The sequence below is a fragment of the Ranitomeya imitator genome, chromosome 5, assembly GCF_032444005.1.
Source record: "Ranitomeya imitator isolate aRanImi1 chromosome 5, aRanImi1.pri, whole genome shotgun sequence".
Lineage (NCBI taxonomy): Eukaryota > Metazoa > Chordata > Amphibia > Anura > Dendrobatidae > Ranitomeya > Ranitomeya imitator.
The window spans coordinates 262,585,770-262,601,146 of NC_091286.1; the positions used below are offsets into that span (position 1 = coordinate 262,585,770).

The following is a 15,377-nucleotide window of genomic DNA, read 5'->3' on the forward strand; positions in this document are numbered from 1 at the left end:
TGCAGATGTGGACAAAATGCTGCAAAGTAAGAATGCTTTAAAAAATAGAAATGGTAACAGATTATATTTCATATACAAGAAAATGCAAAGTGAACAAACTGAAGAAAAATCTAAATCAAATCAATAATTAGTGGTACCATTCTTTGCCTTCAATACAATATCAATTCTCCCATTTAAACGTGTCCAAAATCAAGGATTATTTAGGATTATAGTCAGGTAAATCAGTAAATAATTATATCAAGCACACAATAATGGTCATCATTTTCATATTTAGGTTAAAACAGAGTAATTAACTGAAACAAAACAGCTGTGAAGCTCCTACAAAGGTGAGGTTGTGGAAGACAGTTTCATGCCACAGGTCATATACCATGGTAAGACAGCACAGAAACAAGAATACAAGGTGGTTATATTGCAGCAACATGGTCTCCACCAGGCAAAGATTTCAAAGCAAACTGGGTTTTCAATACACTCTGTTCAAACACTTTTGAAGAATCAAGAAATGAAAACGTGAGGACCACAGAAGCAGTGATCAGTCAAGAAAACAAATGAATGACACATACTTATAGCCTTTGGAAACCAGAAGATGTTGAGCAGTGTCAAGAGCTCAAAAATGGGTAGCTAAACTAGAATGAGAATAGTGCACATAGGGTCTTTTAAAGGTATAAAAATGTTCATAAAGGGAGATTTGATCAACCGGTAGGGTTTAATACAGATGTCACGCTCCATTAAGAAGCCAGATGAGGCACGGCAAGACAGATGGGAAGGGGAGCACTGCCACTAGGGTAAGATTAGAGGGACGATACCTGAAACTTGTTCTGAGCAACCCTGAGATCCCTGATGTCAATAGATGGGGTTCTTTCATCCTGTGCCCGTTCCTATCACTTTCTTGCCTTAAATATGGCCCAGGCTAGTGCATGGGGCTGCAAGAACCATAATCCGATTAAGTTTGCAGAAGTCCTAGAAAGGTAGCATCCCCCATCTTTTTTCTTAACAGAGAAAAGCCCTGCTACCATGAGGGATGAGGTCGGTCTCCCACGTAGCAAAGCTCTCTGTAATATAACGTTTCATGGCCTGCCTCTCAGGAACTGAAATGTTATATAACGTGCGTTTTGGCAACTTTGCCCCTGGAATTAAATTGACTGAGCAATCATAAGGGTGATAAGGTGGCAACTCCTGACACCTTTGCTCTGAAAAAAATACTCAAAATCAGACATGGACTTGGTAGAGACCGTGGCTATACAGTAATTGCTGCACCTCACTACCTTCTGTGCCTGCTAGTTCACCACTGGATTAATTCAAGTCAGCCAAGGAAGACCTAGAACCATCAGGGAGGGCAAACGCTGTAATACATAATAATTAATGGATTCAGTGTGCATAGCCCCTACCTGAAGACATAAATCTTGAATTTTCTAAGTGAAATGCCACTGACTCAGATATGCAGAATCTATAGCGATTATGGGAATAGGCTTAGGCAACTTTTAAGGAATTACACCCTGGAACCGGACGAAGAGTACGCCAATAAGATTGGATTCCACCCCACTATCCAAAAATGTGGAAATAAACATGTATTTTCCACTTAATAGGACTTCAGCGGGCAAGAAAAATTGCAACCTACAAGTAGATGAGATATGTACATCCAAGTTGCTATTCTCCAGATATTGAGGGGCTTGTATCTACAAAATTACCTTTCTGACCACAAAAAAACTCTTGTTTTGCCCCAAATCACTGGTGGACCAGTACAATGATCCAACCTAAGTTTATTAAGTACAAGACCCCAGTAGATAATGGTGTCTCCTTTGGTCTTTTTCGAAGACGATGATTCACACAGATAGCTAAGGACTTGACGGCCTTTGTACATGACCAAGGCATCCTTTACTCTCCAAGAAAGACCCTGACAAAAATTACCTTGGAGGGCGGGAATATTCCACCTGATGTCTGTGCACAATCTGTGGATCTCAGAGCAGAATTCTTCTGCTGGCTGGTCTCCCTGCTGATGCTGACATAGCTTGGATTCAGCCAGGGCATAATGTTATAAATGATTTTCATAAATAATCCCCAGAGCACTAAAAAAGGGATGGGTGACAGGTCTGAGCATTCCTACATGAACAGTTTCCTGGAAAGTGGATTGGTCATTGTGGGCCAGTTGAACGGCCACAAAGGTCTCCCGATCTGACCACCTTAGACTTTTATCTTTGGGGTCATCTGAAGGCAATTGTCTATGCTGTGAAGATACGAGATGTGCAGCTTCTGAAACAACGGATTCTGGAAGCCTGTGCTAGCATTTCTTCTGCGGTATTTCTATCAGTGTGTCAAGAGTGGGAGAAGAGGGTTGCATTGACAATCCAACACAATGGGCAGCACTTTGAACACATTTTATAAGTTAATAATAATAATAATTATTTTATTTTTATAGCGCCGACATATTCCATAGCACTTTACATTTTAGAGGGGACTTGTACAGACAATAGACATTACAGCATAACAATAAACACAAAAGATCAAAACAGATACCAAGAGGAATGAGGGCCCTGCTCGCAAGCTTACAATCTATAAGTTGTCATAAACTTGCAAATAACTCATGGAAGAATAAAGTTACGTTAAAACCAAGCACACCATTGTTTTTCTTGTGAAATTCTCAATACGTTTGATGTGTCACATGACCCTTTTCCCATTAGAAAAAATAAAGTTGGATCCAAAATGGCCAACTTCAAAATGGCCGCTATGGTCACCACTCATCCTGAAAAAATTTCCCAGTCCCATATACTAATGTGCCACAAACAGGAAGTTGATATCACCAACCATTCCAATTTTATTTAGGTGTATCCATATAAATGGTCCTCCCTGTCTATATATAATAACAATAATAATTTTAACTTGCATGTAGAAAAATAATAGCATGTACTCCGGACATTTTTGTCAAATTGTATAATATTTTGCTGCAGCAAAAGGAAGTTTGTTTGCCAAAGGGCTGGAGACCGGTACAGTAATGAGTGTCTACATGTGACAGTGAAGAATAGTGGATGTTCCTTGCAGGTTTGGGAATTCAATCATGATCAATGGTGTCCTCAATGTTGAGAATTATTGGCAGACACTTATCCAACATGCAATACCATCAGAGAGACGTGTGATTGGTTGCAAATTTATTCTGCAGCAGGAAACCAACCCCAAACATACAGCCAATGTCAGCAAGAACTATCTTCAGTGTAAAAAACAAGAAGTCTTGGAAGTGATGATTTGGCCTCTTCTTAATGTCAACATCTTCAAGTCTGTCTGGGATTACACAAAGTGAGAGAAGGATTTGCATAAATTTACATTCACAGAAGATCTGTGGTTTGTTCTCACAGATGTTTGGAACAACCTTCTTGTTGAGTTTCTTCAAATTGTGTGCAAATATACTAGATGAACTGAAGCACTTTTGAAGGCAGAGTAACCACACCAAATAATTATTTGATTTAAATTTATTTTTTACTCATTCACTTTGAAGTTTAATTGCTAAGAAAAAACTATTAACACCTTTATTATTGAAAGCATTATTAATTTTCAGTATTTTTCCACAAATGCCTAAAGTTTTAAAACACAGAATTTAACAGTGTTCTTACCTGAAGCCCTTCAATTGCTAGTCTTAGCATGCTTGGGGTCAATTTTGAAGCTTGTTTAAAAGTAAAGTTGCTCCAGTCTATAATCAGTACAAATCCATTCACCTGGAGTTCAGGATCTTCTATCATAGCCTCCAGAGAAAGCAATATGGCACGCAGAATGTCTACGAGTGTATATCTATAAAAGAAGAAAAATGTTTAAACAACATTTGAAATGTTTCTCAACAGTTTTTATCCATTAACCTTTATAGACACTAGAAACAGTATTTTATCTATATACAGTAATTGAAGGAACATTAGGGACTTAAAACGATAGATTTTGTAATGCAGAGGGTAGACTGAGGGGCAATGCATGACACTAGGATTCCCACTTTGGGGTTCTTTGCTTCCCTGTACCATTAATTCAAGTGATGCACTAGTTCCTAGAATATCAACAATACAACTTTAGATTTAATAAAATATTTGAGTCTAGATTGACTGTAAACTCAATAAATTATAGCATCAAAGAACCTAAATAGTGCACAAATACAGATCATATTACATTTTTAATGAAAAACAGTCAGAAGCATGACTTGATCTCATAATATGGTAATGTACTTAGTTATTAGAAGTATTTGCAAACTACGTAAATTTAATCATCGTGTACTCTTGAAGAATAGAAATGTGAGATTTTATGTTTTCAATAATATTTTTAATTTCTAAAACTTTTGAAATTAATTATTCTCAAAACAAGAAAAATATTTATAACATACAACAGAACATATTTAATGGTACAGCTAATGTGGATGGTGTTAGGGCTAGCGGAACGCACCGAGTAAATATAGATGTTTTATTGAAATTGAGGTGTTTGCCGGGGTCCACCGTGCAGGAGAACCTGCTGCTAGTAATGGCGGCATCATATGGCGGTATGAACTAGCTCTGTTATTTCACAGAGAAGCCGTGAAAGCAAAGCACTGCGCCCTGTTAGACTTCACAGAGGCACAGGCTAACTGCCCAACAGAGAGCAGTCAGTAGTCATACATGCACACAAAACTCCTCACCGAAGGTGCCAGCATTCTAGGGGCTTATTTCAGCCAGGTCCCTGAATACATACAAACACAATCTCCTCACCGGAGGTTCCAGCATTCTAGGGGCTTATTTCAGCCGAGTCCCTGAACACAATCGTACATGACCACACTGGCGCAAATCATATAACTTAGAAAGATACTAGCGCATGGCCGTGTGGCTAGGTGAGCATTAAATAGTTGCAGCACGTACAGGACCTTCCTAGAAGGACCAATAAGAGGCTGCTACAGAGCCTGAGCACCTACAGGACCTTCTTGGAGGACCAATGGATTTAGCTGCAGTATCTGAACATATGACCCTCGATCTCCACTGAGAGATCTTACTCTGGGCATGTTCAGAACGAGAAAAGCAGGACTTAGTCCTAGAAGCGTCTGCTCGCCGCTGCCCAGCACTGGCTTCAATGGCAGAAGCAGGAAATGCAGCAGTAACTCTTAGCACAGAGTCAGACTGAGCGAGACGCTGGGACTGACGTCTCCACTGAGCAGGCTCCACTGTGGCAGGAAAAGAATGGGAGACCGCAGTGGAGATGGCCCAAGATTCCCCCTGTGCAGAGGCGGGAACTTGACCCCTAACATTACCCCCCCTCCTAGGGCCCCCCTCCTTGGGCCTCGCTACGCTCGAAGGTAGCAATGAGCTGCAGAGCTTGAATGTGCTCAGCAGGCTCCCAGGACCTGTCCTCAGGACCATAACCCTTCCAGTCCACCAAATACAATTTTTTTGCCACGTACCACCTTGCACCCCAAAATAGCGTTCACCTCGTAATCGTCCGTAGACTAACCCAATGTCCCGGCAGATGACTCAGAAAACCGGGACATATATACAGGCTTAAGGAGGGACACATGAAAGGTGTCAGTGATACCTAGGCGTGGAGGAAGGGCCAGATGGTAGACCATAGGATTAACCTGTTTGAGGACCTTGAAGGGACCCAAGAAACGAGGTGCAAACTTAGTAGACTCAACACGCAGACTGATGTTACGGGCGGAGAGCCACACTAAGTCGCCAGGAGCAAAGGTCAGGGCAGGGCGCCGATGTGCATCGGCGGACGACCTCATTCTCTCCTTGGAGGCCCGGATGGCATCCTGAGTGCGGTCCCAAATGTCCCGTGCCTCCACTGCCCAGTCTGCCACCCTGGAGTCAGCAGAAGACACGGGCATAGGCACAGGAACCCGCAGATGCTGGCCGTAACTAAGGAGGAAAGGAGTCTGACCTGTGGAGTCAGCTACAGCATCCTGCCTGGCAGAAAAAAAATGTCATAAATATGTGACCAGGGTCTGATTGGCCCTTTCAACAACCCATTCATCTCAGGATGATAAGCCGAGGAGAGATTCAACTCAATACTGAGTAGACGACAAAGCTCTCTCCAGAATCGAGACGCAAGCTGGGGACCCCGGTCAATGATAATCTTGTCCGGCATACCGTGTGGGCAAAAGATGTGCTTCATGAACAACGCTGCCAGAGCCCATGCAGAAGGTAGCCGTAGAAGAGGAAGCAAGTGAACCATCTTGGAAAAATGGTTGGTGATCACCCAGATAATGGTGCAGCTACGAGACTTGGGTAAGCCTACCACAAAGTCCATCGTGACCATCTCCCAAGGCCTGTCCGCCACCGGCAGGGGGTAAAGAAACCCAGCTGGCCGTTGCCGAGGGGACTTGTTCTTGGCGCAAGAGACACACGCCCGAACATAGTCTGTGACATCACGAGCCATATGCGGCCACCAGTATGTCCTCGCCAGTAACTCAGATGTCCTTTTGGAACCAAAATGTCCACCCACTCTGGACGAGTGTGCCCAAGAGAGAACCTCCGGTTGCAAACTGGATGGTACAAAAGTCTTGCCCGGAAGCACAGACTCTAGCGAAACCAGGGCCACAGTTCTCAGGCTCTCGGTGGGGACAATAAGCCGAGACTCCTCTTCCTCCTCCTCAGATGATACAACGGAGCGAGAGAGAGTGTCGGCACGAATGTTCTTCTCCCCAGAAAGAAAATGGAGGGTGAAATGAAAGCGGGAGAAGAACAAGGACCATCTGGCCTGGCGAGAATTTAACTGCTGGGCTGTCTGCAGGTATACCAAATTCTTGTGATCTGTGAAGACTTGGAAAGGAAAATGAGCTCCCTCAAAGAGATGTCTCCACTCCGAGAAAGCCAACTTCATGGATAGCAACTCCCTGTCCTCGATGGAATGATTCCTCTCTGCTGGTGAGAAGGTCTTAGAGAAGAAGAAGCAAGGATGCTTCCGACCTTGAGCATCCTTTTGGAAAAGGACTGCTCCAGCACCAACAAATGAGGCATTCACCTCCATTATAAATGGCTTATCTACACCAGGGCAATGTAGGATGGGAGCGCTAGCAAAGTGTGACTTAATGAAGTTAAAGGCCATGGAGACCTCATCAGACCACAATTTGGGATTTGCTCCCTTCTTGGTGAGGGCAACCAAGGGAGCTACCAAAGTTGAGAAGTGTGGAAAGAACTGGCGATAGTAATTAATGAACCCCACAAAGCGCTGCACCGCTTTAAGAGAATGGGGTTCCTGCCAGTCCATCAGAACCTGTAGTTTGGCAGGATCTATAGCCAATTCCTGGGCAGAGATTGAATAGCGTAGGAAAGGCAAGGACACCTGCTCGAACACACACTTCTCCAACTTGGCATAGAGGGAGTTTGCCCATAGGAGGTCGAAGACTTTGCAAACATCTCTCCAGTGGGAGTCAATATCTGGAGAGTAGATGAGAATATCATCCAGATAGACAACGACCGAGGTGGAAAGCCTATCCCGGAAGATGTCATTCACAAAGTCTTGGAAAATGGCTAGGGCATTACAGAGCCCGAAGGGCATCACCAGATATTCATGGAGCCCATCCCTGGTGTTAAAAGCCATCTTCCACTCGTCCCCCTCACGGATGCGAATCAGGTTGTAAGCACCCCGCAGACCTAATTTAGTAAATACCCTTGCTCCCCGAAGCCTATCAAAAAGCTCATATATCAGGGGCAAAGGATACTTATTCTTAACGGTGATGGCGTTAAGACCCCTGTAATCTATGCATGGACGTAGTTTCCCATTCTTCTTCTGCATGAAAAAGAACCCAGCCCCAGCAGGTGACACTGACTTCCTGATGAACCCTCTTGCCAGATTGTCTTGAATGTACTAAGACATTGCCTCCATCTCCGGGAGAGATAATGGATAGACTCGATCCCGGGGAGGCTCAGCACCAGGCAAGAGATCAATAGGATAGTCATAGGGGCGGTGGGGCGGAAGGGTCTCCGCCGCCTTTTTGGAGAACACATCCGCATAGGACCAATATTGCTTGGGGAGAGAGGATAGATCTGCGGGTACCTCAGTAGTAGCAACCTGAACGCACTCCCTCTGACACCTACCCCCACAAGATACACCCCATCCCAGAATTCTGCCTGGGGAGCACTCGATATGAGGAGAGTGGTACCGTAGCCAGGGTATCCCCAACAGGACCTCATCAATTCCCTCAGGAATAAAAAGGCAGAGATATAATCTCCTGATGGGATGGCAACATGGACAGAGTAAAAGGGATGGTCTGGTGTGTGATCTGTGAGGGCAGTGTCGACCCATTCACCACTCGTACCGTTACTGGTTGAGCTATAACCAGGGGTATTGCATGACGTTGGGCGAAGGCAGAAGACATAAAATTGCCCTCCGCCCCAGAATCCACGAAGAGCTCTACCGAGTGGGTGGATGAGTCTATAGTAATTGTCCCCTTAAAGGACAATTTGGAGGCAAACATCGCCGTGTCTAGTGTACCTCCACCTACTACCACTAGACGCTGACGTTTCCTCGACCGCTGGGGACATCTGGTGGCAAGATGTCCTGACTGCTGGCAAACATGACAGACCTTGAGTGCACTAGTGGTCCGGGACTTAGATCCCGCTCGTGACTCTTCCATGGCCTCATGTGACTCAGGGACCAGGATCAGACATTCCAGAGGTTTGGCGAAGGTGGGAGCCAGTCGAAACCTCTGCCTACACTGGGCTCGCTCTAACCTCCGCTTGTTAAAATGGAGGTCAATACGAGTGGAGACAGCTATTAACTCCTTCAGTGTGGCAGGAATCTCCCTAGTGGCCAGAGCGTCCTTCACATGATCAGCCAGCCCCCTCCAAAATATGGGGATAAGGGCTTTATCTGACCACTCCAGCTCAGATGCTAGGGTACGGAAGGGGACGGCAAAATGGCTGACCAAGGACAAACCGAGTCAATGCCAGCAGTTGGAGCGCCGTGTCATGGGTGACTTGAGGTCCTAAAAAGACCTGTTTCAGAGTGCTCAGGAACAGCAGAGCACTCTGCACCAGATGATCTCCATGCTCCCACAGCAGCGTAGCCCATTCCAGCAGCCTGTCTGACAAGAGAGACACAATAAATCCCACCTTTGCCCGCTCTGTGGGAAAACATGCAGCCAGGAGCTTGAGGTAAATAAAGCACTGACTCACAAACCGCCTACAAGATTTACTATCTCCAGAAAAATTTTTCTGGCATCGGGAGGCGAGATAAAGTCGGAACAGGGGTGGCAGTGGACAAGGTTGCTGCAGCCATGCTAGCAGCCTGTACAGCTACTGCGGTAACATCCACAGCTGAGGTTGTACTCTTGAGAGCCACCAACCTACCCTCCAGCTGCTGGATATACCGCAAGAACTGCTGTATGTCCGCCATTTACTAGCCAGACCCTGGCGCTAGTATTCTGTTAGGGCTAGTGGAACGCACCGAGTAAATATAGATGTTTTATTGTAATTGATGCGTTCGCAGCCCAAGGTCCACCATGCAGGAGAACTTGCTGGTAGTAACGGCGGCACTATATGGTGGTATGAACTAGCTCTGTTATTTCACAGAGTAGCCGTGAAAGCAAGCACTGTGCCCTGTTAGACTTCACAGAGGCACAGGCTAACTGCCCAACAGAGAGCAGTCAATACTCATGCATGCACACAAAACTCCTCGCCGGAGGTGCCAGCATTCTAGGGGCTTATTTCAGCCAGGTCCCTGAATACATACAAACACACAATCTCCTCGTCTGAGGTGTCAGCATTCTAGGGGCTTATTTCAGCCGAGTCCCTGAACACAATCTTACATGACGACACTTGCACAAAGCACATAACTTAGAAAGATACTAGCGCATGGCCGTGCGGCCATGCGAGCCTTAAATAGTTGCAACACGTACAGGACCTTCCTAAAAGGACCAATGAGAGGCTGCTACAGAGCCTGAGCACCTCCAGGACCTTCCTGGAGGACCAATGGATTTAGCTGCAGTATCTGAACATGTGACCCTCGATCTCCACTGAGAGATCTTACTCTGGGCATGCTCAGAACGAGAAAAGCAGGACTTAGTCTAAGAAGCATCTGCTTGCCGCTGCCCAGCACTGGCTTCAATGGCAGAAGCAGGAAAAGCAGCAGTAACTCTTTGTACTGAGTCAGACTGAGCGAGATGCTATGACTGACGTCTCCACTGAGCAGGCTCCACTGCGGCAGGAAAAGAATGGGAGACCGCAGCGGAGATGGTCCGAGATTCCCTCTGTGCAGAGGCGGGAACTCGACCCCTAACAGATGGTTCTATTAAAGTACTTCAGCATATGGCCAGGCAGCTCTTAACAATCATGGGGAATTAAAGGTTATGATTGAAGGTCTCTTCACATTAGCTAAAGAGGAAATAATAATTGTTTTGAAAGCATTTCTTCATACAGCTTTATCATGCCATCAGACAGGGAAGCAAACTTGGTGCCCTTGAAATGGAATTAAACTGTAAACAAAATTATATATTCTCAGGAAGGTTTTGTACACAAAATCAACTGACATTTGCATTATATAGAAAAAAAAAACAGATTACAAATGGACAAGACAAGATCACACCGAATATAAAATATTCTATGTGAGGCCAGAAGTAGCCTAATATTGTGAATAAGATAAAAATTCCTTGGACATCAGTTTAAAAGCTTGCCTAAATATGTTTTTACATTTTGCTACTGAATGAATATATCTTCCCAAAGAAATAAATCAGTTAAATCCTAATACAGTATAATAAATTCATGTCAAATCATAACAAAATGAAGTTATATATATATATATATATATATATATATATATATATATATATATATATATCTCATCCATTAAGATTACTAAAAAGTGTTTTACCATCACATTTCCTTATTTTATTATTTACTAGCTGAAGAGCCCAGTGTTGCCTGTGGCATAGTAACTAACTTCTCTCATTTTCCCATCACACCTCTCATTTTCCCCCTCATACCTCTCATTTTCCCCTCACTCCTCTCATTTTCCCCCTCACACCTCTCATTTTCCCCTCACTTCTACCATTTTCCCCTCACACCTCTCATTCTCCCCCTCACTCCTTTCATTTCCCCCTCATTCTTCTCATTTTCCCCCTCATTCCTCTCATTTTCACCTGTCATTTTGACCTCACACCTGTCATTTTCAGATCACTCCACTATTTTCCCCTCTCTCCTCTTATTTTGCACTCACACCTCTTCATTTTCGCATCACACCTCTCATTTTCCCCTCAGTATATACCTGTATGTCCTCTCCCCTATATATAGTAAATACCTGTATGTCATCTCCGTGTATAGTATATACCTGTATGTCATCTCCCCTGTATATAGTATATCCCTGTATGTCTTCTCCTCCTGTACACAGTATATAGCTGTATATCATCTCCTCCTGTACACACCTGAGCAAAGGCTCTGAATATCTATGACCATGTGATATTTTTCTTTTCTAATAAATTTGCAAAAATTACTACATTTCTGTTTATTTTTCATTCAAGATGGGGTGCAGAGTATTCATGATTGTGCAAAAAATGAACTTTTTTGAATTTACCAAATGGCTACAATGAAACAAAGAGTGAAAAATGCAAAGGGGTCTGAATACTTTCCGTACCAACTGTATGTCAAAAAAGGAGGAGTAAAGATGGAGAGCAGCAAATAGATCTAGCATATTAACCCCTTCCCGACCTTTGACGCCACGTAGGCATCATGAAAGTCGGTGCCAATCCGACCCATGACGCCTATGTGGCGTCATGGAGAGATCGCGTCCCTGCAGATCGGGTGAAAGGGTTAACTCCCATTTCACCCGATCTGCAGGGACAGGGGGAGTGGTAGTTTAGCCCAGGGGGGGTGGCTTCACCCCCCCGTGACTACGATCGCTCTGATTGGCTGTTGAAAGTGAAACTGCCAATCAGAGCGATTTGTAATATTTCACCTATTATAACGGGTGAAATATTACAATCCAGCCATGGCCGATGCTGCAATATCATCGGCCATGGCTGGAAACACTAATGTGCCCCCACCCCACCCCACCGATCGCCCCCCCAGCCCTCCGATCTGTCCGGTACACTGCCCCGCTCCCCTCCGTCCTGTGCTCCGCTCCCCCCGTGCTCTTGTCCGCTCACCCCCGTGCGCCAATCACCCTCCGTGCTCCAATCACCCCCCTGCGCTCCGATCCACCCCCCCGTGCTCCGTTCCACCCCCCCCGTGCTCCGTTCCACCCCCCGGTGCTCCGTTCCACCCCTCCCGCGTTCCGATCCACCCCCCTATGCTCCGATCCCCCCCCGTGCTCCCCCCCACCCCATCATACTTACCGATCCTGCCGGGGTCCGTCTGTCTTCTCACTGGGCGCCGCCATCTTCCAAAATGGCGGGAGCATGCGCAGTGCGCCCGCCGAATCTCCGGCCGGCAGATTCGTTCAAAGTGCATTTTGATCACTGAGATATAATCTATCACAGTGATCAAAATAAAAAAATAATAAATGACCCCCCCCCCCCTTTGTCACCCCCATAGGTAGGGACAATAAAAAAATAAAGAATTTTTTTTTTCCACTAATGTTAGAATAGGGTTAGGGGTAGTGTTAGGGTTAGGGTTAGAGGTAGGGTTAGGGGTAGGGGTAGGGTTAGGGGTAGGGTTAGGGTTAGGGATTCGGTATGTGCACACGTATTCTGGTCCTCTGCGGATTTTTCCGCTGCGGATTTATGGCGGATTTACCGTGTTTTTTATGCGCATTTCACTGCGGTTTTACAACTGCGATTTTCTATTGGAGCAGTTGTAAAACCGCTGCGGAATCCGCACAAAGAAGTGACATGCTGCGGAATGTAAACCGCTGCGTTTCCGTGCAGTTTTTCTGCAGCATGTGTACAGCGATTTTTGTTTCCCATAGGTTTACATTGAACTGTAAACTCATGGGAAACTGCTGCGGATCCGCAGCGTTTTCCGCAGCGTGTGCACATACCTTTAGAATTAGGCTATGTGCACACGGTGCGGATTTGGTCGCGGATCCGCAGCGGATTGGCCGCTGCGGATTCGTAGCAGTGTTTCATCAGGTTTACAGTACCATGTAAACCTATGGAAAACCAAATCCGCTGTGCCCATGGTGCGGAAAATACCGCGCGGAAACGCTGCGTTGTATTTTCCGCAGCATGTCAATTCTTTGTGCGGATTCTGCAGCGTTTTACACCTGTTCCTCAATAGGAATCCGCAGGTGAAATCCGCACAAAAAACACTGGACATCCATGGTAAATCCGCAGGTAAAACGCAATGCCTATTACCCGCGGATTTTTCAAAAATGATGCTGAAAAATCTCACATGAATCCGCAACGTGGGCACATAGCCTTAGGGTTAGGGTTGGAATTAGGGTTGTGGTTAGGGTTGTGAAAAGGGTTATGGCTACAGTTGGGATTAGGGTTAGGGGTGTGGGGGGGTTAGTGTTGGAGGTAGAATTGAGGGGTTTCCACTGTTTAGGCACATCAGGGGTCTCCAAACGCAACATGGCGCCACCATTGATTCCAGCCAATCTTGTATTCAAAAAGTCAAATGGTGCTCCCTCACTTCCGAGCCCCGACGTGTGCCCAAACAGTGGTTTACCCCCACATATGTGGTACCAGCATACTCAGGAAAAACTGCGCAACAATTACTGGGGTCCAATTTCTCCTGTTACCCTTGTGAAAATAAAAAAAATGCTTGCTAAAACATCATTTTTGAGGAAAGAAAAATTATTTTTTATTTTCATGGCTCTGCGTTATAAACTTCTGTGAAGCACTTGGGGGTTCAAAGTCCTCACCACACATCTAGATAAGTCCCTTTCGGGGTCTAGTTTCCAAAATGGGGTCACTTGTGGGGGGTTTCTACTGTTTAGCCACATCAGGGGCTCTGCAAACGCAACGTGACGCCCACAGAGCATTCCATTAAAGTCTGCATTTCAAAACGTCACTACTTCACTTCCGAGCCCCGGCATGTGCCCAAACAGTGGTTTACCCCCACATATGGGGTATCAGCGTACTCAGGAGAAACTGGACAACAACTTTTGCGGTCAAATTTCTCCTGTTACCATTGGGAAAATAAAAAATTGCAGGCTAAAAGATCATTTTTGAGAAAATAATTTTTATTTTTTATTTTCATGGCTCTGGGTTATAAACTTCTGTGAAGCACTTGGGGGTTCAACGTCCTCACCACACATCTAGATTAGTTCCTTTCGGGGTTTAGTTTCCAAAATGGGGTCATTTGTAGGGGATCTCCAATGTTTAGGCATACAGGGGCTCTCCAAACGTGACATGGTGTCCGCTAATGATTGGAGCTAATTTTCCATTTAAAAAGCCAAATGGCGTGCCTTCCCTTCCGAGCCCTGCCGTGCGCCCAAACAGTGGTTTACCCCCACATATGGGGTATCAGCGTACTCAGGACAAACTGGACAAGAACATTTGGGGTCCAATTTCTCCTATTACCCTTGGCAAAATAGGAAATTCCAGGCTAAAAAATCATTTTTGAGGAAAGAAAAATTATTTTTTATTTTCATTGCTCTGCGTTATAAACTTCTGTGAAGCACCTGGGGGTTTAAAGTGCTCAATATGCATCTAGATAAGTTCCTTGGGGGGTCTAGTTTCCAAAATGGGGTCACTTGTGGGGGAGCTCTAATGTTTAGGCACACAGGGGCTCTCCAAACGCGACATGGTGTCCGCTAACAATTGGAGCTAATTTTCCATTCAAAAAGTCAAATGACGCGCCTTCCCTTCCGAGCCCTGCCGTGTGCCCAAACAGTGGTTTACCCCCACATATGAGGTATTGGTGTACTCAGGAGAAATTGCCCAACAAATTGTAGGATCCATTTTATTCTGTTGCACATGTGAAAATGAAAAAATTGAGGCTAAAATAATTTTTTTGTGAAAAAAAAGTACTTTTTCATTTTTACGGATCAATTTGTGAAGCACCTGGGGGTTCAAAGTGCTCACTAGGCATCTAGATAAGTTCCTTGGGGCATCTAGTTTCCAAAATGGGGTCACTTGTGGGGGAGCTCCAATTTTTAGGCACACGGGGGCTCTCCAAACGTGACATGGTGTCCGCTAAAGAGTGGAGCCAATTTTTCATTCAAAAAGTCAAATGGCGCTCCTTCCCTTCCAAGCCCTGCCGTGCGCCCAAACAGTGGTTTACCCCCACATATGAGGTATCAGTGTACTCAGGACAAATTGGACAACAACTTTCGTGGTTCAGTTTCTCCTTTTACCATTGGGAAAATAAAAAAATTGTTGCTAAAAAATAATTTTTGTGACTAAAAAGTTAAATGTTCATTTTTTCCTTCCATGTTGCTTCTGCTGCTGTGAAGCACCTGAAGGGTTAATAAACTTCTTGAATGTGGTTTTGAGCACCTTGAGGGGTGCATTTTTTAGAATGGTGTCACTTTTGGGTATTTTCAGCCATATAGACCCCTCAAAC

The 15,377-nt window shown here is 45.0% G+C and overlaps 1 protein-coding gene across 1 annotated transcript in view; it reads right to left on the reverse strand.

Annotated features, from left to right (window-relative positions):
• CLVS2 (clavesin 2) overlaps positions 1 to 15,377 on the reverse strand; it is a 131,326-nt gene that overhangs the window by 50,389 nt on the left and 65,560 nt on the right. The window contains exon 2 of the mRNA XM_069726127.1: positions 3,600 to 3,774. Within this exon, the coding sequence (XP_069582228.1) occupies positions 3,600 to 3,774 (175 nt within the window). The remainder of the gene's footprint in view (positions 1 to 3,599; positions 3,775 to 15,377) is intronic.